This window comes from Acomys minous, assembly GCF_964271855.1.
Source record: "Acomys minous genome assembly, chromosome: 7".
Classification (NCBI taxonomy): Eukaryota; Metazoa; Chordata; class Mammalia; order Rodentia; family Muridae; genus Acomys; species Acomys minous.
In genome coordinates this window covers 41,468,052-41,492,899 of record NC_140488.1, presented here as the reverse complement: position 1 = coordinate 41,492,899, position 24,848 = coordinate 41,468,052, and the positions used below count along the sequence as shown (strand labels likewise).

At 39.7% G+C, this 24,848-nt stretch overlaps 1 protein-coding gene across 8 annotated transcripts in view; it reads right to left on the bottom strand.

The window, feature by feature from the left end:
• Positions 1-15,968, bottom strand: part of DCX (doublecortin) — an 87,030-nt gene extending 71,062 nt beyond the window's left edge. For 4 of the 8 annotated variants that reach the window (XM_084789230.1, XM_084789234.1, XM_084789235.1 and 1 more), the window contains exons 1-2: positions 15,844-15,968; positions 1,017-1,402 (exon numbers count right to left, since the gene is read on the bottom strand). In XM_084789230.1, coding sequence (XP_084645356.1) covers positions 1,017-1,380 — 364 coding nt within the window. In that variant the 5' untranslated portion in view covers positions 1,381-1,402; positions 15,844-15,968. Of the gene's footprint in view, positions 1-1,016; positions 1,403-3,027; positions 3,173-3,202; positions 3,279-13,525; positions 13,644-15,843 lie in introns of those variants that run through there. The other 4 variants (XM_084789233.1, XM_084789237.1, XM_084789231.1 and 1 more) reach the window with 3 other exon arrangements.
• Positions 15,969-24,848: the final 8,880 nt, after the last annotated feature.

Here is a 24,848-nt window from a genome sequence, read left to right as displayed (position 1 = left end):
GGTACTCCTACTAGGTCACCAAATGTGCTCTTTCTCTTTCTCTGCTGGCTACTTATAATCTGGATTCCCTAGAGGTCTGTTTGCACTGAATTCACCTTTGCTCAGAGATTGCAGGCAGTGGGGAGGGGGGAGGGAGGGAGAGAGGGAGGGAGGGAGGGAGCTCTGAATAACATAAGAGATGCTGGAAGAACATTTTCATTGTCACTATTCCTTGAGGCTATCTTTACAGTTTGATCTATTTTCTAAATATCCATTAAAAAAAGGGTCTGGGCTTTTTTCTATTGTCCCATGGGTATACAGGTTGTCAAGGTTTTCAGCAATCAACTCAAAAAATCAGTTGCAATTCCAAAATCTAGAGAGGATCTGAAAAGATGTGGGTAGATTGACTCATCCTTACTCTAATAGAAATGGTGTTCCTTAAATACCAGATAGACCTACAGCTTTCTTTCATATTTCTCCCAATGATCTCAGCCTCATGGACACACCCTGAAGTGAGCTTTTTAAAAGCAACAGCTGAGCAGCAACCACTTACCTAAAAGTCTAATCCTCTGTGAACATACCCAAGAAGTCCTGCATTGGGGCACGAATTCCTAATGAATGGTAATTCCCAAATGATTTCTCAGTAGTTCATAGGGAATGTGGGCACAATTTTGTATCTGTTAAACCAACCAGTCTTCCTTTCCCTAATGATTTCATGGCCTACATGGTACTCCAACAGAGTTAACTATAAACAAGGTTTGGAGTGAATGCCACAATTGAGATTTTCCTTTGTATACCCAGGCAGATAGGCGCATTTAGCTTTAGCAAACCCATCTCTATTTCAACCTCAGCAGAATCTGGAACCCCATGAAGAGTTAAGGGTCCTGTTGGTGACTTTGGAATAAGAAGCCTGAGCATGAGTCAACCTGATGTTTTGGCAAACAAATAGCCTCGTTTCTTTCAAGGTAGACTAAAAATGTAACTGTAAGCAAGGATGCCCGTTCTCTCCAGGAGCCACCACCCACTACTTGAATTACCTTCCTCTAGTTCATCCATGCTTCCAATCTTCCTGGATCCGTCAATGGTGTAGATATAGCGCACTCCTTGAGGCAGATTGATGTTGTCGGACAAGGATCGGGTCAGGTCAGCCAGCAATGCGTCAAAACTACGGAAACGGTCAGAAGAGACAGCGTACACAATCCCCTTGAAGTACCTGTCCCCGTTGCGGTAAAAACGTACCTTCTTCGCCTTCTTCTCATTACTTAGTGCCTGCAATGTTCTGGTTCTATAGAAGCTACAGTGGGCACTGTGAGTAGGGCTTGGTAGCCCATTCATTCGTGACCCTCTCATGTTTCTAGATGTTTTGTCTCTTTCATCAAAATGTCCAAAATCGAGTTCCATATTCTTGTGGAACCACAGCAACCTGATTGTTAGAGAAAGGGGTGGGGGAAAAGAGAGGCAAAGAATAAGGAAGGGTAAGAGAGAGAGAGAGAGAGAGAGAGAGAGAGAGAGAGAGAGAGAGAGAGAGAGAGAGAGAAAAGAATTAAAATATTAGCCAGATCCAGGGCTGTAATCTGCTGCCTGTGAAAAGAACTGGTTGAAAAAAAAAGCCTGTGACCCATCTGCTGCTTGTCCCTGACCTGCAGGAATATTGATCTTAATAGAGGAGAAGGAGGGGGCTGGGCAGTAGGCTGAGGACTGGATGATGGGGAGGGGGAAAGGAGCAAGAGATAAAAAAAGGGGGTGGCACTTTTGGCACTGTTCCAAATTTGGAAGGGATTGTTGAAATAGCTTAAAAACCTGGAACTTACTGACAGTGGCTCCTATCAAATTGTAACTTGGGGCAAAATACATTAAAACTGGCATCTGCTACTTCACATGACTAACAGTTGTAAATGAACCCATAGCCTGACAAAACAGGGAACTAGCCAAGGTTAGCATCTCCAGCTTAGAAAGCATTCTTTGCATCTCAGTACAATGACTGCGAAGAGGGGTGTGTTAATTTTATTCCAAATCCTTTTTTTCCTACTCTAATGTGTGTATCCCCTCCCCCAGAATAAACTAGGATTCTCTTTTAAAGGGACAGCCTCCAGGGAATACCCAGTGTCTTTGTGCTATTCATCAAACCCTCTCCCCATCAAGCTGGTGCTGCTATACAGCATCCATAAGAAATAAGCTGGGGTCTAAAAGGGGTGGGGATGTCGGAAAACCAGTTATTTAGCAAGCTATTCATTAGCTAGGTTTTTCTCTTGTTTTCCATTTGGTCACAGAATCCTTTTTCTCCTTTCAGGTGTTTCATTTCCCCACCCCACCACCCCCACCACCAATGCAGTGACACCTCTTAATGAAATAATTTAATTGTGGAAAGATTCCCACATGCATCCCTGAATAACGTATGGGACCTTAACAAGCAAGTACACCTTTCATTGTTCTGGGGTTCTCCCCTGACAGAAAGAAATTTGCCCTTACAGCAGACAATTCACTTCAAATTTGTCTATTGCCTAGGTGCATTCGGGGAGGCCAAAAAAAAAAAAGTCGTTTGTCAAGCTTCAATTTCACACACACCCCATCAGTTGAACCCCTCCCCAGCAGAAGAAAAAAACCCCAAAACAATGAAAACATGCAACCAAATAGCACAACCGAAGCCCTGACCGCTTACAAAGGTAATGTGACATCCAAGAAACCAAACTATTAACATTCATCTCACAGATGGGGGAAAAAGACTCACAAAGCAAGAGGGCTCAGCTGCTACATACTGCCACATAAAGATTTGCAAGGACCCAGGGAGACAGGAGATAAAGGGGGGACTGGTAGCTGGTGTATTTGCCAAGCTCAGTTCCCCCCTTTTTTTCCCAGTGTCACCATGACCTATGCTGAGCTCAGCATTGTCTCTGTCAGACAACCTGCAGTAGTAAGACCCCACCTCCTCAAGACAAGCGGCAAGCATTTCCCTCAGGCGGGCTGAGCAAATAAAGCTATGCTTTAGAATCAGAAATGCTATTATTCTAAAATAACATCCTAGTGAAAACAAAAGAACAACAAACTCACTTTTCCAAAGGAAAATCCCAGGTAGAATCTTAGAGGATCAAAATCCTAGAGAATAAAGCAAATAAAAGAGGAGAAGAAAGAGAGACACACAAGAGAAAAAGAGCTGTGTGCCTGTGCTTTCCCCGTTTGACATCTGTTACATTCTGCTTGAAAATCACTCGAAAGCTCCACTCACCGGTTTTCTGCTGGTTGGGTGGAGATGCTGAGAGAAAGAAAACCAATCTCTCTATGCCTTTGTTGTCTGAGCTCCAAGCAAGAAATTCCTGCCAGGGTGGATAGTTGCCTTCTAGGTCCTAGTGCCTTGTCCAGCTTCTCCCCTGTAACTCAAGCTTAGCGAACACCCCCCAACCTCCTATGATTAATTACATGCTTTTTTTTCTTCGATTCGCAGCCTGCATTAACAGCTAGAAAGGTTTCATTTATAGCCCACAGGAAATTGCAGGGTAGGAAAAAAAAAGATTGCACAGGCAAGCTCAGAAAGCTTTAATGAGCAATGTGCTAGCCCTTTCTCTTAGAAAATTTGGCAATTTTACTTGGCTAAAACCTTGGCCTAATCTGCCTAATGGCTGGACTCAGCAAGCCAAAACAAGTTTCTTAGAAATTATGGCTCTCTTCCTTTGACATTCTTCAAAGAAAATAAAATCTGTAAATTCTTTAAACATTTGAGCTCATCCCTCCAACACTGTTTTCTAAGTGAAGTTAGCAGAGATAGGAAATGGACAATACAAAGGAAAATAGTTGCAGAAATCAAGAAGGCCAGAGTGGAAAAGTGGCACGCCTCCCAGTTTTTGTTCAGTTGTTTTATTGAGACAGGGTCCGGTATTGTAGTCATTGCTGACCTGGAACTCACCATGTAGCCCAGGCTGGCCTCTAACTTGCTATAATTTTGGATTCTGTTTTGCTTCCTGATTATTAGAAGTTGACAGTACTTAGGGCACCAAGCCCTGCATCTCTCCAAAACATGTTAGGCTGACGTAAAGTATTGGTTAATATTTCACCTACCCACTCCTGGGCATATACCCAGAGGAGACTAAACCCTACCATAGAGACACTTGCGTATCCGTGTTTATTGCTGCTCTGTTCATAAAAGTCAGAAAACGGAAACAGACCAGACATCCATGAACAGATGAATGGGTGATGAAAATACAAGATATATGCACAATTTTAATCATACATAGGTAAAAGGTGAAATTATGAGATTTGCAAGAAATGGTGTGTAACTGTAAATGTTATACTGAGTCAGGTATCCTAGACTGAGAGAGGCAAAAGGATTTGTATGGTCTCACATGTGACTCTAGCTTTGTGTGTGTGTGTGTGTATGTGTGTGTGTGTGTGTGTGTGTGTGTGTGTGTGTGTCTGTGTGTCTGTGTGTCTGTGTGTAGAAGTAATAAAACATCACTGAGACCATAAGAAGAGAAATGGGTTTTAAGGAATGGAGATTGAGCTTTAGTCCATATAATGGAATCATCTGCTTCTTTAAAACTGGTCAAAAGCCTATTATGTCTGTGGAAGTTATAGGCTATTGTTTTATTGTTTTGTTCAATGGACATGGTGTCAAACTGCCTTCCAAGTGTTTGTGTTTCCATCTACTAGATTAAAGATTAATTGCAGATTAGAGCTGTTTAGTCATAGTCAAAGAAATTTCTGCCTGCAGTGACAACAGTTGACACAGAAACTCATAACTGGCCTATGTGCTGAGAATAAGTGAATGTTGAGTACCTAGCCATAAATGGGACATTTTGTCATTCCCTCTGATGTTCAGATACATTATTGAAGCATGGGTGGGGAGCAGGATGGATGATGAAAGAATGTAAAAGCTGGAGTAAGATAAAGAGGTTTCTTTTTCCAGATATGGCACTGATGAACTCACAGTAGCTGTTGTTAACTGAGCAAGACCAGTATAAGATCAGGACCTCAACATACCATTATGGGGGGGGGGGGGAATAGGAGTTTTTGGAAGTTAATGTTTGCTGTGAGAAAAGGACTCACACTATGCTCACAGTAAGAATCAAAGATATGCCATACGAATATCAATTTCAAGAAAAAGTCCAATAAAAGAATTGTTCTGAAATCCAAAAAAGATGTTAAATTTGTCATAAAGGAATACAAAGCTTGAAGAATAGCTTAAAATTAGAGAGATTGATTCTAAATCATGATTTAGCCTACCAAGATTTGTTATAAAACTATGGGGAAATGACTATTGTACAGTTATAGCAATTGCTTGGAAAACAGATCTTGGGAACCAAACAGATGCGAGCATCAATAGGAACTTAGAATATGAAAGTGTAATGGTGAGAGTAAGGGCTTTGGATCCAGACTACCTGGCTTCAGATTCTGATTCTACTAATATTTAGGTGGTAGCCTTAGGTGAAAACATTAAGATGTGAGTCCTTTCATGAAGTGATAGGGTCTTGAGTATTCTCCACTTGAATGAGATTAAGTCTCTCCCTTTTCACTTTTTTTGAGATAAGATTTTGTTCTTTAGCCCTGGGTGACCTGGAACTCACTATAATAATCTGAGCTAGCCACAAAACTATGATTTTCCTGCCTCAGCCTCCCAAATGCTGAAATTACAGGTATCAACCACCACTCCTAACTGGAATGAGTGCTCTTACAAAATATACTGAAGGGAGCTACACAGTATTTTTTTAACCCATCTACTAAGTCCATAGGTACCTATATCTTGTACTCCCTTCTCATTAGAACCATAAAAATGAATTTCTGTGATTTCCAAATTACTCATTCTGTTATATTTTGTGATAGTAGCAATGACAGACTGAGCAACTGTCCAAGAAAACCTTTCACACACATGTTGAAGGAATAGCTACAACTATGTCCATTAAAATATTCATCTTCAATCTCTGAAAGCAACCCAAATACCAACAGTTAGTACACTAATCTGATGGTTTTTTTCAATATGAGATACCATAGACAATGAAATAGAATAAAGATGAGCTAAATTAAGTTGAAGTATGGTAAAGTTGCTTCTCGGCATCCACTCAAATCCCCTTTTAAGTTTCACCAGCTGGAATTGCAGAGGTTTGGAAGATGAAGACTATTTGTTAAGCAACTTAGATTCCTCCCATTATACACATTTGCATTAGATCTAGAATGGGAAAGCAAGATTGAGACTGTCTTCCTGCTGATTTGATTATTCTCCCTAGCAACCAAAGCAATACATGGGCAGAATCTTGCTTTAGCAGTATTACAACGTCCAATTAGCAACTCTCTGAGTATCCAAGGTCATTGCTGTAACACCAGTGGGTCTCTGATGTCAGGAAGTATGCCATTGTTCTTGTTGGCTCCAGTAGTGTTCCTTCCTTAACGTAATAAAGATGACAAATCCTTAGAATACCAACGACAAAAAGTGCCTACACCTTCAACACTTCTATCAATTTTATAAGTATCTTATTTCCTGGATTAAGTTCCCCTTCCCCTTGTCTTCTCTCCTCCTCTACTTCCTCTGCCTCCTCTTCCTCCTCCTCCTCCTTTCTTTCCATCTCCTCGCCCTCCTCCTCCACTACTCCTGCTATTACTATAGGTTTTCATGTAGCCCAGGCTGTTCTCAATCTTCCTATATATCTGAGGCTGGTCAAGAGCTCCTGACCTTCCAATCCTGGCCTCACAAGATGATTATGACCGAAGTGATCAGCACCACCAGATCACTAAAGGTGGAGCTTTGGGATTTGGTATCCAAGTACTTGTGGTTGAAGGCAAAGTTTTAACATGACAAGTGGTTGCTTCAACATAGCTTTATGCTAGAATGATAACCACAGGATGTTACCAACTACACACGAGAGTTAACATGACAAGGTCAAGTGTTCAAATCCTTAGCTCTCCGCATTTTTGTTAATTGGCCTAAGATAATCTTATAAAATTTTAGTTATATAGTGGTTAGCTTAAAGTCAGAGTCTAAGTTTAATTTTGTGATTGATTGAATTACAACCTAAGTTGGATTTCAATCCCTTGCAAATGCTTCTATGAAATTATCTTCAGAGAGAACATACAGTTTACAAAATGGGAGAAACTCTTTTCCTGTAATATTTCAGTGCAGGGGAGGTTAATTTCTAAACTACTATATTACAAACATTAAACACCACAAAATGACCAATGTATACATGTACTTAATAACTAAATGGACATGTTCAAATAAATACAAATAGCCAATAAATAGTTTGTATGTGCTCAAACACTCTTAGCTATCAAAGAAATGCAAATTAAAACTACGGTAAGACAAGCTACTTCAAAAGATAGAAATGGATGGAACATTACCAAATTCATTCTATGAGGCCATAGTCACATTGATACCTAAACCTCACAAAGATCCAACAAAGAAAGAGAATTTCAGACCAATTTCTCTTATGAACATTGATGCAAAAATACTCAATAATACAAGAACATATCAAAGATATCATTCACCATGACCAGAAAGGCTTCATTCCAGGTATGCAGGGATGGTTTAATATACAGAAATCCATCAAAGTAATCCACCATATAAACAAACTGAAAATAAAAAAACCACATGATCATCTCCTTAGATGCAGAGAAAGCATTTGATAAAATTCAATACCCATTCGTGTTTAAATTTTTGGAGAGATCAGGGATACAAAGCATATACCCCAACATAATAAAGGCTATGTAATGGTGAGATACTTATGGAAATTCCTCTAAAATCGGGAACAAGGCAAGGCTGCCCACTCTCTCCATATCTCTTCAAGATAGTACTAGAAGTTTTAGCCAGAGCAATAGGACAACAAAAGGAGATCAAGGGTATCCAAATGGGAAAGGAGGAAGTCAAATTACCCCTATTTGCAGATGATATGATAGTGTACATAAGTGACCCCCAAAATTCCACCAGAGAACTCCTACAGCTGATAAACACCTTCAGCAAATTGGGTGGATACAAAATTAACTCAAAAAAGTCAGTAGCCTTTCTATATATAAATGACAGTCATGCAGAGGAAGAAATTAGGAAAACTACACCTTTCACGTTAGCCACAGGCAATAAATATCTAGGAGTTACTCTAACCAAGCAAGTGAAGGACTTGTTTGAAAAAATTTTCAAAACTCTGAAGAAAGAGATTGAAGATGACATGAGAAAATGGAATGATCTTCCTTGCTCGTGGATCAGGAAAATTAACATAGTAAAACTAGCCATCTTACCAAAAGCAATTTACAGATTCAATACAATCCCTTTCAAAACACCTACACAATTTTTTAAAGACATTGAAAGTTCAATTCTCAACTTCATATGGAAAAACAAAAAACCCAGAATAGCTAAAACAGTCTTGTACAATAAAAGATCCACCAGAGGAGACTCCATACCTGATCTCAAGCTATACTATAAAGCAATAGTAATTAAAACAGCATGGTACTGACACAGCAATAGGCTGGTTGATCAGTGGAATTGAACTGAAGACCTAGATATGAGTCCACGTACATATGGTCACCTGATTTTTGACAAAGAAGCCAAATCTATTAAATGGGAAAGCGATAGCATCTTCAACAAATGGTGCTGGTCTAACTGGATGTCTACATGTAAAAAAATGAAATTGAACCCATATTTGTCACCATGCACAAAATTCAAATCCAAGTGGATCAAAGACCTCAACATAAAACCAGAGACACTAAGTCAGTTAGAAGAAAAAGTGGGGAAGAGCCTGGAACACATTGGCACAGGAGACAACTTCCTGAACAAAACACCAACAGCCCAGGCCTTAAGGTCAACAATTAATATATAAGACCTCATGAGGCTTGAGAAGCTTCTGTAAGGCAGAAAACACTGTCAACAGAACAAAGTGACAGCTTACAGACTAGGAAAAGATCTTCACCAACCCTACATTGGACAAAGTTCTAATATCCGAACTATATAAAGAACTCAAGAAATTAAACACCACCAAACCAAATAGTGAGCCTCAGAACTAAACAGAGAATTCTCAACAGAGGACTATCAAATGGCTGAGAAACACTTAAAGAAATGCTCAACCTCCTTAGTCACCAGGGAAATGCAAATCAAAACAACTCTGAGATTCCATTTTACACCCATCAGAATGGCTAAGATCAAAAATTCAAGCAACACCACATGCTGGCGAGGATGTGGGGAGAGAGGAACACTCCTTCATTGCTGGTGGGAATGCAAACTAGTACAGCCACTTTGGAAATCTATCTGCTGCTATCTCAGAAAAATGGGAATAGGGCTTCCTCAAGACCCAGCTATTCCATTCCTTGGAATATACCCAGAAGATGCTCCAGCACACAACAAGAAAATTTGCTCAGCCATATTCATAGCAGCCTTATTCATAATAGTCAGAACCTGAAAACAACTTAAGTGTCCCTCAGTAGAAGAGTGGATAAAGAAACTGTGGTACATTTACACTATGGAATACTATTCAGCTATTAAACACAAGGAAATTCCAAAATTTGTGGCCAATGGATTGAACTAGAAATGATCATAATGAGTGAGTTCACCCAGAAGCAGAAAGACTCAAATGGTATATACTCACTTATATTTGGACACTAGCCCAAGGGGCATGTCCCATGAAAGTCTTCACTTACCAGGGGACAGAGGGGAGGACATCCTATTGGGACTCTAGGTGAGAGAAGCATGGGAGAATGGGGAAATAGAAGGATCCAGAGGGTCCTAGAAACCTATAAAAAGAACATTATGATGGGCAGATCTGGGTCCAGGGGTACTGCTCAAACCATGGCACCAGCCACGGACAATACGTGCAGTAAACTTCGAACCCCTACCCAGATCTATCCAATGGACAGGGCATTCTCCACAGTTGTGTGGAGAGTGGGGTGTGACTTTCACATGAACTCTGGTGCCCCATATTTGAGCACTTCCCATGGATGGGGAGGCCTGGTGGCACTCAGAGGAAGGCTAGAAGGCTACCAAGAAGAGACTTGATACCCTATGATCATATACAGGGGGAGGAGGTCCCCCTCAGGCACAGTCATAGGGGAGGGGAGTAAGGGGGAAATGAGAGGAAGGGAGAAATGGGAGGATACAAGGGATGGGATAACAACTGAGATGTAATATGAATAAATTAATAAAATATATTTTTTAAAACTACTGTAAGATTTCATCAGAACTTCTGTTAGAATAATTATCACCAAGAAAACAGGCAAATGCTCATGAGAATGTGGGGATATGGGAATCCTATATACTGATGTTGGCAGTATAATCTGATGTAAACTTTATAGAACTTGATTCAGCTATGCCTCAAAAAAAAAAAACCACAAATCAAACTACTATATATCTAATTGATTCCACTCCTGGGAATAAATCCAAAAGAAACTATACTATACTATAGAGATATTTGCACCTCATTTTATTGCTGCCCTTTTCACAAAGCAAAGAAATGAAATCAGTTTAGATTTCTATCAATCAATGAATTAATGAAAATGCAATGCGTATACACAACTCTAGTAATCTATAGGTTAAAAAGTAAAATGAAAACTAAAAATAATTAAAAATAAAAATCAGTCTGGAAAAAAAGTGAAATGAGATTTGTAAGAAAGTAGATAAACTGAAAATATTATACTGAGCGAGGTGTCCTAGGCAGAGAGAGACAAAGGTATTTGTTTTCTCTCACATGCAACGCGTAGCTTATAGTGTGTGTGTGTGTGTGTGTGTGTGTGTGTGTGTGTGTGTGTGTACGCGGGCGCGGGCGTGTGCATGCGCGCCTGTGCATATGTTTGTGTGGTGGTCATGAAACTACAAAGGAGCCCATAAGGAACATGGATTTTAAGGAAAGGAGAGGGGAGATGAATACCAGGAGTGGAAGCAGTAGAGGGGAGTAATGAAGCAGGAAGATGGGCATGAGAGGCTGGGGGTGGGGTGGGATTGTCAACCAAGAACAGGGAGGATGTTTATGGAAATTTCTTAAGAAACCCTGATCCTTGTCAGATGTAGGGTTGGTGAAGATCTTTTCCTAGTCTGTAGGCTGTCACTTTGTTCTGCTGACAGTGTCTCCTGCCTTACAGAGGCTTCTCAGCCTCATGAGTTCCTGTTTATTAATTGTTGACCTTAAGGACTGGGCTGTTGGTGTTTTTTTTTTTTTTCAGGAAGTTGTCTCCTGTGCCAATGTGTTCCAGGCTCTTCCCTACTTTTTCTTCTAACTGATTTAGTGTCTCTGGTTTTATGTTGAGGTCTATGATCTACTTGTCTAATATCCAAACTATATAAAGAACTCAAGAAATTAAACACCACCAACCCAAATAACCCAATTAAGAAATGGGGTTCAGAATTAAACAGATTATTCTCAACAGAGGAATATCGAATGGCTGAGAAACACTTAAAGAAATGCTCAACTTCCTTAGTCATCAGGGAAATGCAAATCAAAACAACTCTGAGATTCCATTTTACACCCATCAGAATGGCTAAGATCAAAAATTCATGTGACACCACATGCTGGCGAGGATGTGGGGAGAGAGGAACACTCCTTCATTGCTGGTGGGAATGCAAACTAGTACAGCCACTTTGGAAATCTATCAGGTGCTATCTCAGAAAAATGGGAATAGGGCTTCCTCAAGACCCAGCTATTCCACTCCTTGGAATATACCCAGAAGATGCTCCAGCACACAACAAGAAAATTTGTTCAACCATATTCATAGCAGCCTTATTCATAATAGTCAGAACCTGAAAACAACTTAAGTGTCCCTCAGTAGAAGAGTGGATAAAGAAACTGTGGTACATTTACACTATGGAATTCTATTCAGCTATTAAACACAAGGAAATTCCAAAATTTGTGGCCAATGGATTGAACTAGAAATGATCATAATGAGTGAGTTCACCCAGAAGCAGAAAGAGTCAAATGGTATATACTCACTTATATCTGGACACTAGCCCAAGGGGCATGTCCCATGAAAGCCTTCACTTACCAGGAAAGTGGGACAGAGGGGAGGACATCCTATTGGGACTCTAGGTGAGAGAAGCATGGGAGAATGGGGAAATAGAAGGATCCAGAGGGTCCTAGAAACCTATAAAAAGAACATTATGATAGGCAGATCTGGGTCCAGGGGTCCTGCTCAAACCATGACACCAGCCAAGGACAATATGTCCAGTAAACTTCGAACCCCTACCCAGATCTCCCCAATGGACAGGGCATTCTCCACAGCTGAGTAGAGAGTGGGGTATGACTTTCACATGAACTCTGGTGCCCCATATTTGACCATGTCCCCTGGATGGGGAGGCCTGGTGACACTCAGAGGAAGGATAGCAGGCTACCAAGAAGAGACTTGATACCCTATGATCATATACAGGGGGAGGAGATCCCCCTCAGGCACAGTCATAGGGGAGGAGAGTAAGAGGAAAATGGGAGGGAGGGAGGAATGGGAGGATACATGGGATGGGATAACCATTGAAATATAATATAAATAAATTAATAGAATATATTTTAAAATAAAATTTAAAAAGGGAAGCAAAAATACGTGGGAAGATATTTTGTAACTTAGGTAGTAGTTTAGTGGTTGAGGTTTGGAAACTTTACTTATTTCATATTTGTTGCTCTGATCAAACACCCCGAGATAAAGAAACATACAGAATGCAGACATGCCCACTTGCTTGTATACTTGATTTCTCAGTACTTCTATGGTTCAGGAACCCTGCCCAATGAGTGGTACTGAATATACTTGGCGGGAGTTTAAGTTAGTATCAGTTAATTTACTTAAAACAATTGCCCACAGACATGCCCACAAGCCACTCTTATGTAAAAATCTTCCCAGATGATTCTTGGTTATGTCAGGTTTACAATTAAAGATGTCCATTGCAAAAAAACAAAACAAAACCATACAACAATAACAACAAAACTTGATCCTTTCTTGGCTAATTTTAAAGAATAAAAAAATAAAAGGGAAATAAAAACTCATGTCAATATTAGGAAGTTAGATGGTAAGCAGACACAGACCGTTTTGTCAACCTAAAATTATGATCCACTATAACTTAGACTGTATTCATTCATACAGTACTTAGATTTCTACCCAAATATTCATATAAAACCCTACTACTATTTTAGTATGTAAGTTTTTTTCCCTCTTTTTGTAAAAATAAGAACACTTTCCCACTGAGGTATTGGTGAGACTGCATGAATTAAAGTGAGGACATTTGTGTTTATTTGGATGAAACTGGGTGCCCTGAGCTGTTCTTTCTAGTCAATTCAGCCCCTTCTCATATCTGATGAAGTTGGTTTTACCTTGATAAAAACACAAGGTAATAAGTTTATCAAAGCAGATGCTGTATAAATAGATGTTAGTTCTCTTCATTTCCTTTTTCACTAGCCTAATGTCTCCCAGACTTATAACAAGGCTGAGATCTCAGCACTGTTTGTCAAGTATATATTCAAATGTTGCTACAACAAATAAACACAATTCCTAGAACCTGATATACACTTAGAGCCTTTATCCCAGCAGCTAGAAATGTCAAATATCTTAATTTTATTCATTTATGGTCACTCTACACCCTAAGTATACCCTTCTCTCACCAACACACTCTTACCCTCCTATTTCAGAAGCTCTGGATCTCTATCATAGTGCCTTCCAGGAGACCTTGATCTGTACACCTCCACAGCAAGCAGCTACAGTATGACAGGACCTGGCTAGTTCAGGTCTTTCCCTCTAGGGCTTTATAAGTCAACAAAGCCATGGTATCCATAGCAACCCAGGCTGTGGTACAGGTGATTGCAAGTACCAATAGGGGGAAGGAAAGGAGACGCAGGAATGAAGATAGTGGGAGGAAGGAGGGGAGTGGAGGTTAATAGTAGTAGAGGAGGTTAGGGAAGGGGGGGACAAGAGGAGTAGAAGGAGAAAGGAGGAGGGGAGTAACAGAGAAGGGAGTGAAGACAAGTGGAGACATGGCAATAGGAAGGAGAGGAACTGAAGCGTGAAAAGGGGAATGGGGAGGAGGGAAAGGGAGGGAGAAAGAAGAAAAAGAGAGGAAAAGAGTGAGGGGAAGAGGAAAGAGAGGAGGGGGAAGAAGGGAGAGGATGAAAGGGGGAAGGGAAGAGAGGAGAGGAGGGAAGAAAGGAGGGAGGGGAGAAAAGAGAGGTTAGAGAGGGGGGTAGAGGGAAGGATGAAGGGGAGAAGAGGAGAGAGGAGGGAGGGAAGGAGGGAGGAGGAGAAGGGGAGGAGGAAATAAAGGAGATAGTAGAGGGGAAAAGAGGGAGGGGAGGAAGGAAAAGGAAGGGAGGAAGAAGGGGAAGAAGCAGGGCAAGAGGAAAGGGTGGAGGGAAGAGAGGAAGGAGGGGAGGAGAGATAAGAGGAGGAAAAGAAGAAGGTAGGGGAAGAGGGAAAAGAGGAGGGAGAAGAGGACTGAGGGGAGGAGAGATAAGAGGATGGAGGGGAGGAAGGAGGAGAGGAGGAAGAGAGGGGGAAGAGGGAAGAAAGGGAAGAGAGGAGGAAGGGGAAGAAGGAGGAAAGGAGGGATGGGAGGAGGGAAAACAGGGAGAGAACAGGGGGAAAGAAAGGGAAGAGTGTAGGAACAAGGAAGAGGGAAGGAGAGGATGAGATGAGGGCATGAAGTGAGTAGCAAAGGAAGGGGAGGGGAAAGGAAGAGGGGAGGGGATATAGGAGGAGGAGAGAAGGAAAGAAAGAGAATGAAAGGAGGGTAAGCCAGTGGAAAGCGGAGCACAGGAGGAGAAAGTAGGAATGCAAAGAAGAAAGAAGGGGAGTAGAAGTGGAGAGAAGGAAGGGAAGAAGGGAAGGTTAGGAAGGAGGGAGAAGAGAAAGAGAGGAGGGAATGGAATAATGGAGACGAGGTAGAGAGGGAAGAATGGGAGGGAGAGGGGAAGAGGGGAGAGTGAAGGGAGCAGAAGATGAAGAGAAGGGAAGAGAGGTGTGCAGGAAATATAGAAGGGAAAGAAAGTGGAGGAGGGAATGGAAGGAAGGGAGAAAGTAAGAGGAGCTGAGGGGAAAGGGGAAAAGTAAGAGGAAGAGGGGAGAAGGGGAAAGGGGAGGAAAGGAAAGAAGGTATGAAAATGGGAGAGGGGTATGCGGGAAGGGAAAGAAGAGAGTAAAAGGGAAGGGAAGGGGAGGAATGGAGGAGAGAAGATGAGGGAGAAGGGGGGAGGCAAGATGGAGAAGGGGAAGGGAGAAGGTAAGGAGGAGGTGTGGTGAGAAGTTGAGTAGAGAGGAAAGGAGAGGGGAGGAAAGTAGGGGAGAAGGGATGGAGGGGCAGAAGTGAAGGGAGGGCAAGAGGAGACTAAAGAAAGGAAGAGTGGAAGAGGAGGAGGGGAGAATAAGAGGTGGCAGCGGAAGGGGGTGGGGAGAGTAAAAGGGAAGAGACAGGATGGCAAATAAGTAGGTTGTAGGGGGTGAGACTGAGAGAGACTTGGAGGGAAGGGGACATCAGGTCAGGGTAAATGGCATATTCACAGCCTTAAACATTTATTACTGCTTTGTGTAGGAGACATTCAAAATTCTACTTATATTTTAAAAGTATGTAGTTAATTTTGTCAACTTTAACCATCATAGTGCTGTAGAACACATATCCAAATACACTTGAATCCATTAGCTAGCATTTCTCTATTCCCATCTGCCCCCACAACCCCCAGTGCACGCGCATGCGTGCGCGGGCACACACACCTCTGAGCTTGTGGTACTCTATTCTTCTGTGAAATGAAATTCTAATTTTTACACATCAATAACACCATGCAATATATATCCTTCTGTCCCTGAATTATTTCATTTAACCTAATCTCTTCTGGTCCCATCTCGCTGTTAGTACAAACAACAAGATTTCATTATTTGTATGGATTATCAGTGGCCCGTTTTGTTCATACAACACGTTTCTTTATCCCTTAATCGATAAGCTCTTACCTATTAGTTCAGAAGTACATCAGTGATGAATCTGGCTACCATAACTTTCTTGGCAGGTTCATCAGTCTGCACCCCACTGAAGGAGGCACAGCACTGACCAGGCCCACCTGCTTCAAGTCAGCTTGCCACTCAGGCTTTGTGACTCAGTAAGAGGAGTAAGTGGTCAAAGTTACCATAGCAACACAGGCTGTGACAGGGAAAATTATATGAAACACATACATACATTCACCCAATTATAAAAATTGACTATACACACAACAGACTCATTAGTACTTAGTGGTTCTAAATTTACCAGATGAAAATGTTGGTAAAGGAACTGACTTATATAGAAGTATCTTTTTTTGCTTGAGCACTTAGAGGCCATTGTATGATAATTACATTGTGTGATAATTGACCTAGGGTCAATATCTTTGAGAATAGGAAGGCCAGAGGAAAGGCAGAATGGTATGTGAACAGGTAGTCGATGGGACAATATGAACACAGTCAATGTTCATCAGTTAAGATCACTCTCTTATACAGGCACAGTTTTTGTGGGTCTTCCAGAAGATTTGAAATATAAACAGCAACATTCCCCAGTCACAGATCACCATAAAAGATATAACAAAAAAATTCTTTGAAAAGTTAGGATTATCATTGAAATGTGACCCAAAGACACAAAAGGAAGCAAGTGCTGTTGGGCAATGACATTGACAGAATTTTCAGTGCAAAGTAGTCATGAAACTTCAACTCGTAAACATTGCAATATCTGCTAAGAGCAGTGACAGGAAGCAGAATATAACAAGGCACATCTGTACTTCTTAGTCCTTTACACCGTCTCTTCTAAAAAAATATTTTATACTTTTCAAATTGTAGTAATCATTTACCACTTTAGTTAGTATTTCCCCAGGTGTCTTTGAAGTTGTGATGAATGGGACTGTTTCTCACTTATTCTTCAACAAAGTATTAATATAAAGTCGTTGTACTTATCTTATATTCTGAAGCTCTGCTATGCTTGCTTATCATTTATTTCTATTGTTTGTAGCATTAGGTTTTTCTATGCAAATGTTATGGCATCTGAAAACAGAGGACAAGTTTAGCTTCTTCCCTTACAATTGGAATACCTTTTATTTCTTTCTCCTGCATAATTGCTATGGCTCAGATGGCTAGGACTTCCCATACAATGTTAAATACAAGTCACAGAAGGCACCTTCTCTCTTTCTAGATCTTAGATGAAATAGTTTGGTTTTTCTCCTCCAGTACGATACTGACTGTGGGTGAGGTCTTTCTATATTTAGTTTGTGAGGTTTTTAAATCACAAAGAAGTATTGATCTTATTAAATGCTTTTCTATACCTGTTGAGGTGATCTTGTGGTTTGTGTTCTTCATTGTGCTGATGTGATGTTTTGTGCTTATTGATTCATACATGCTGGACCACCCTTCCATTCTTGGGATAAGTTTCATTCTCATGCCATGAAACATTTCATATATACAACTGGATTTGGTTTGCTAGTATTTTGTTGAAATATTTTATATCTGTGTTCAATAAGTTCTGTAATCCCTACCTTGTCATATACCCATGTATCCATGTGCGTGCATGTGGCGGTGTGTGTCTCTTTCTCTGGTTTTAGTAATTGAATAATGCTGGGCATCTAGAATAAACTCAGAAGAATTTACTTTTATTAGTTCAAAATAAAAGAGAATTGGTGGTGATTCTTCTCTCACAGTTGTGAAGACGTTCAATATTGGGCTTTTCTTTGTTGGGAAACTTTTTATTAGTGACTCAGTTTTGTTATTTGTTATGGGTCAGAGTTTTCTATTTCTTCATGATTCAATCTTGGTGGGATAAATGGATTCAGGGGTTTATTCTTTCTTCTCATAATCATCCTTTGTAATTTTGTAGTACTTGTTTTCCATCTCCTTGTTCAGCTCCTGTTTTATTTACTTGAGGTTTTCCTCTTGTTTTCTTAATCTAACCAAGAATTTCTTAAGTTTGCACATCATTGCAAACAAACAACTTGCTGTTTTGCTGGTATTTTGTATTTTTAGGTTCAATTCTATTTAAATTTGCCCTTTCTTTTGTTACTTCATTTCTTCTGCTAAATTTGGGCCCTTAAGTTATTGCTATATTATTTTTGCAATCTAGTTTTATGTAGAAATTTATTAATATTAATTTCCTTCCTTGGTACTGCTTTTGCTATATTTCAAACTACATTAGTCCACTTTGTTATTAATAAGATACCTGACCCTTGATATGTATAAAAAAAGGGATATTCAGAATATAGTTTTGATAATACAAGAGCATTTTGGCCCTAGTGAGGCATCCAGCTTTATAAAGCACAGCCTGGTTGATGGCATCTTAAAGTAAGTGCAGAAGGGAAAGCACGCGAGTGTGAGAGGGATTCAAGAGCCCAACTTGCTCTTTTTATAACCCACTTCCATGAGAATAAATTAATTCCATGACTAATGCTAATCTTTCCTGAGGATAGCATATCCAATGACCTAACCACCCTAGAGCAAGCATTACTTCCTGAAAGTTCCACCTCTTCCTGTTCTCCCCACACTGATGGCCCGACTTCCACAGGCCCTGGAGAACAGATTCAAGTCATATATACAGTTTGGTAGGTTGTACTAACACTTTTATTTGTTGCCAGCACTTGAGAGGCAGAGGCAGGTGGATCGCTGTGAGTTCAAGACCAGCCTGGTCTACAAAGTGGGTCCAGGACAGCCAAGGCTACACAGAGAAACCCTGTCTTGAAAACAAACAAACAAACAAACAAACAAACAAAAGAGAATTTCTCATATCTCCCTTTTAATTTCTTACCACCTCATGGGTCATTCCACAACATGTTGTTTCCTTATACTTGTTCAATTTCTAAAGTTCCTTTTGTAATTGATCTTCTGTTTTCTATCTTGTAATCAAGGAAGATAAGGAACACGATTAGGGTGATGGTTTGAAAGACGAGGGTTCCCATAGGTTTGTGCATTTGAGTGCTTGGCCTCCAGTTAGTAGAACTGCTTGGAAAGAATTAGCAGGTGTGGTCTCATTGGAGTAGATGTGGCCTCTTTGAAGGATATATATCACTGGGGAGGGGGTGGGATTTGAGGTTTCAAAAGACCAAGCCACACTTTCTCCCTCTCTCTGTCTCTCTGTGTCTCTGTCTCTGTCTCTCTCTGTCTGTCTCTGTCTCTGTCTCTGTCTCTCTTTCTCTCTGTCTCTCTTTCTCTCTGTCTCTGTCTCTCTGTCTGTCTGTCTGTCTGTCTGTCTCTCTCTCTCTCTCTCTCTCTCTCTCTCTCTCTCTCTCTCTCCCTCTCTCTCTCTCTCTCTCTCTTTCTCTCTGTCTCTGTCTCTCTGTCTCTCTGTCTCTCTCTCTCTCTCCCTCTCTCTCTCTGTTTCTCTGTCTCTCTCTCCTCACCATTTCTCTCCCTGCTCCCTGCCTGCTCGCTGCATGTGAATGAGGATGTAAAGCTTTCAGCTACTGCTTCATGTTGTCTCTTCATAGCAATAGAACAATGACTAAGACAATTAGGATGTTTTGAAATTCGTGAGAGTTCTCTTTTGGCCTAACCTATGACTTTTCAAAGATATAAACCAAACAAGTATTTCTTGTGCTGATTTTAGTAGGGTTCACTTTATAGTTCTTGTAAGAAATGTTCAATACATGTGCGTTCAGTCCATTTGGCCTATAGTATAATTTAACTCTGTTTTCTTTTCTTCTTAGCTAGATAATCTGCCCGTTTATTGAATTGCAGAGTAGAAGTCTTGAGCTGTTATTGTACTGGAATCTATCTCTCTTGGCTCTTACAATATTTGTGTTATGTGCTTGGGTGGTCTGGTTTGGACATGATATATTTATGCTTGTAGTGTCCTCTTGCTGAATCGCTGCTTTTGTCATATATTTTCTCTTTTTACAGTGTATGACTTAAAGTCTATTTTATCTGATACGAGTACGTGATACTTACTTTGGCAAGTGTTCCTACTTACTTTTGTTTTCCATTTGTATGAAGTATCTTTTTCCATCCCTTCACTTTTAGCCTGTATCTTCTTACCAGTGCAGTATGTTTCTCATAAGCAGAATATATTTGATGATTTTAAAAAACACATTCAAGTAAGATAAAGAAAAAAAGGGTTATTCAGATTATAGTTTTGATAATACAAGAGCATCCTGGCCCTAGTTTTTTGAAAGTTAGCATGCTTTCTTTCAAGGTTATTATTAATAAATAACCAAGAACTTCTTCCTGTCATTTAATTTGTTTCCTTGACATTTTGTATAATCTCTTTACTCCTTTCTTCCTCCTCACTGTTAATTTGTGAGGCTTGCTCCTTTTCATGTGTGTGTGTGTGTGTGTATGTGTGTGTGTGTGTGTGTGTGTGTGTGTGTGTGTGTGCGCGCGCGCGCGCGCATCTGGAGGTCAGAGGAGGTGCTTCTTTTCTTCTACTAAGTGAATTGCAGGAATTGAACTCAGCTAGTCTTGTTTGGCAGCATTTTTGCTATTTTACTTGCAGAGACATCTTACAGGCTCAACAAGTTCATATAACCTTTTAAATAACTAAAAGGGAATGTTATGGTAACCAGCTCCCCATAAAATTGATAAATCTTTGAGGCAGTTGAAATGCTAATATCCAGATTAGATCAATGTGCATTATGTATGGATTAAATAATATACCATATCCCATAAATAAATATAATTGCTATGTGTCAACTCATGTGTATTGGTGCAGGTTTATTTCTGGTTTCTCTATTCTGTTAGCATATGCCTTCACCACTATCAAACAGTTTTGATTACAGTGTCTGTTCACTGTCTGGATATCAAGTGACTGATTGTTCTCATTTTAATTTTCAAAATTATTTTAGCTGTTATTGGTCTTCTGATTTCCCATACCATGTATTATAATAATATAAAAATTCTCACATTTTATAAGACCCTTATCAAGCCTATATGGAAGATTTACTAACCTGAGTTTTCCACACCATATATAAGACATTTATAGGTCAGTGTCATCAACTTAACAGAACTAGGAATCACCTGGGAGATGGGCCTATATGGGCATGCCTGTGAGGATTACCTTCATCACACTGGCTGACTTGGAAAGATCCTCCCATTTTGGGTGACATCACTCTCTGGTTAGGATACTGGGTTGATTGAATAGAGGGAGGGAATCAGGCAAGAGTATACATTCATTGCTCTTCATTTCTTGACTATAGGTGTGATGTGACCAGCTGCTCCAAGCTCTTATTGCCTTGTCTTTCCCATGGGGATGGAAGATGTTCTCAGTTGTAAGCTAATATAACTCAGGAGGCCCTTCTTTCCCTGAGGATTTTTATAGGCAGTTAACAAATGCTGGGAGGAAGAGAATAGAGGCTCATGAAGCCCCACAGTTCCCTGAAGAGCTATAGCCAGTTAACAGATACTAGGAGGTGGGACTCAACTGCTGCTTGAGGATTTATATAGGTAACCAAAAGTTGAGGGGGAGGGCCCTATGAGGCCCAATGCCTTCCTACAGATGCTAAGAAGGAGGAGTTCATTAGATCCTATCCCTTTTTAAAGATCTACAGACAGTTACTGGTTGTTAGGGGAGGGAGAAACATTTTCTTCACTGATGTAGCCATTAATAAATTGCTTATGTGCCTATAAAGAAGCCCTTGGCCATGCTCCTATTAACCAATCTTAATAAACTCATGGGATACACACACACAAAGAAGACCTAATTGTGCAGAACAAGTAGATCTACAATAGTGAGAGGGAGAGCAGAGAAGATATTGGGCATGAATATGATCAAAGTGCATTAAATACATATGTGAAAATATAATGAACATAGTATATGTAATTAATATGACAATAAAATTATGTAAAAATTACAGTGAATGTATAGTAATATTACCAAAAGGTTTTTAAAATACATTTCCACCACTGAATGGAATATTGGTACTTTATTTCTATTTTCATTTAAATGTGTTAAATCAAACATATATGGGTATATATAGTTTTTAAAATATAAATTTTATTTATATAAGTAGCATACTGTTTGCTCAAAGTATTACTCTTCACACTCAGACATATCCAATTATTCTAGTATATATTTACCATTAACATAGTACATAAACATTTCTTAATTTAGTAAATTGTTTTTTATTGTAGTTAGCAAGTGTCTGGTTTTTTATTTTAAAAAATCATCCTCATGTGCATGTATTAAAAAATCATGCTTCTAATAAAGAAAGAAAGAAACAAACAAAGAAAGAAACAAAGAAAGAAAGAAAATCATGCTTCTTTTCTCAAGTTGATACGCATATTTCCCAAACCTAACAGCATTCTCCCAAAGACTCCAAGTATATAATCTACAGACCTGATAAACAGCCCTAGTCCTGGTACACCCTTTCATAGTTCTTCCTTACCGGATCCCTTCTTCCTGAATCCTCTGTCTTCTTCATTCATTTGCTTCCCTGTTTCAACGGAGCAAAGCTTCCAGTGTCTTTGAATTCTTAATGGGCAATATTTACTTCTTTGCTGTTTTTAATGCCAGAATCATAGTTAATTGTCTTTTAGCTAGGTTGTAAAGGCTAAATTGAACACACACAGACACACACACACAAACACACATACACAGATACACATACACAGATACACACACACACACACACACACACACACACACACACACACATTCCATAAATTAAAGTCAGGTTATTTATTTCTCTTCTTTATTCAACAATTGTTATTTTCTAAGAAAAAGAAAGACAAAAATATGCACACCTCAGTGGAACTTTAGACTGTCAAGACTATATGAAAATAGTAAAGAATTTCAGAGAGAAAAAATAAATACCACCAACAATGGAATAAGAATCCTTCTGATAGGCTGGAGAAATGGCTCAGTGGATAAGAGCACTGGCTGCTCTTCCAAAGGTCCTGAGTTCAATTCCCAGCAACCACATGGTGGCTCACAACCATCTATAATGAAATCTGGTGCCTTCTTCTAGCATGCAGGTGCACTTGCAGACAAAATACTGTGTATACTTAATAAATAAGTAAATCTTAAAAAAAAAAAAAAAAGAATCCTTCTGACATTAGCAACACCAGATGTGGGAATAAGTAGAGCAATATCCTAAAACTGTTGAATTAAAGTGGTACTGAGACTCAAACATAACAATAAGCTAATTGTTAGATAACTAGGAAGAAGAAAATGAGATGTTTGGAATATTGGAAGCCAGCAGTTGTAAAGATGTTTTCTGTATAAACCTAGCCACCAGAGTTTGATGCCCAGAAGCCACATAAAGATGAATGGAGAGAACATTCTCTACAAAATTGTCCTCTGACTTCCACATGGACACCCTGGAAAACACACACCCCGCATTGTGGACATGCACAACAATACTAAATGAATAATTTTTAAATAAAAATAAATAAACAATCCCAGAATCTGGGTGTAGTGAGGCATACCTATAATTTTAGTACTTGGAAAGCTGATGCAAAATAATCATAAATTTGAGGACAATGGGTGGACAGTTACAAATATCGGAGATATGATTATAACTACATTCATTTAGAATGTAAATGATTTATGTACAATAAGGATAGACACTATCAGAGTAAATGTAAAATCAAATCCCAACTCCATTTTGCATACACAAAACTCATATAGATACAGATACGTTAAAGGAATGAGTCCGTGACAGCAGCAAGTAGAGAATTAGGAAGGTCCAAGCCTATTCACCTAAAGAGGCAATAACATAAACATTAGAATATTGTGGGCAACAATATGGGGAGTAGGGACTACTTCTTACATGGACTTTGGCACCCCAGCATTGATCACTTCCCCCTGGCAGGGCAGCCTTGCCAGGCCACAGTGGAAGAGGATATAGGTAGTACAGATGAGGTCAGATGTTAGGGGAGGAGGGCTCACCTTTCTAGGGGAGGAGAGAGAGGGGATGAGGGCGGGAAGGGGGATCGGGAGGCAATGAGGGAGTTGGCTACAATCAGGATGTGAACAATTCAAACTGCAGAACAAGCAGGTAATTTATATTCCTGATCCCACTGCATGGGAATAGCTCTGAGACTGGCTGAGACATGAATGCCTGTGCATTGGTTACACAAACCCTGTGATTTATTACTAGATGCCATTCTTCGTGTGGCATGAATGAAGTTTTGCAGATGTCTTTCTTCTGCTCATAGAAAGAGCAGAGAACCAGCCTTAATTGTTCAGTGCATCATGAACACCTCATGTATTTATAATTTTAGGACTGTATAACGCTTGTTTTTAGAACAAAAGAAGCGGACATTGACACCAGATCAAACCTGACAGGATTCATTCCTCTCAACATGCTGGACACTAACAATCCTGCATCCTTCATGTTCCAGCATCAAATGCTTCAGTTGCTGTTCCCCATCAGAACAGGACAGCTTCAGAGAACGCTTCCAATGCCAATTGGTCCAGCAATTCAGACTGTCCCACACAGAGCGTTTTGGGTGACTGTTCAGGCAGCAAACTGTCTAGGTAATTTTTTTCACTTGGGAAGCTGCTAACCTGCACTTCCTGTTTACTCAGGTAATTAATTATATTCCTTCTCAAGTCTCTGATGGGTTGAAGACCAGATAGTTTAGTTTTACAATTAAGCTTAGTTGTTCAGGGGTTAATATGTTTTTAGGGATAGGTAGATGTTTTAAGTTGATTGAGATGAGATATGATAGATATTTATTTACATTCAGAATTTTCGTTTTACCAAGATTTACCAACATGTTTTCTTCAATGTTGCCAAATACAAATAGTCAAAACACTATGAATGTAATATTTACATAATTCCTGATTTATGGTTCTTTTTGTTGTAGGTAGTTTATTGCATATATGTGTAATAATATAAATGTATATGTAAAAAAGAAAAATAATTTTTAAAAACCTGCAAGAAAATATGGTAGCAGGTCTTACTTTTAATCAATGGATTCATGAGGCATTTTATCATTGTTTTCTCATTTATTCTTTGAATATGCTAAGTTGGCAACTTTCAGCATACAGCCTCTGTAATGAAAAAAAAAAC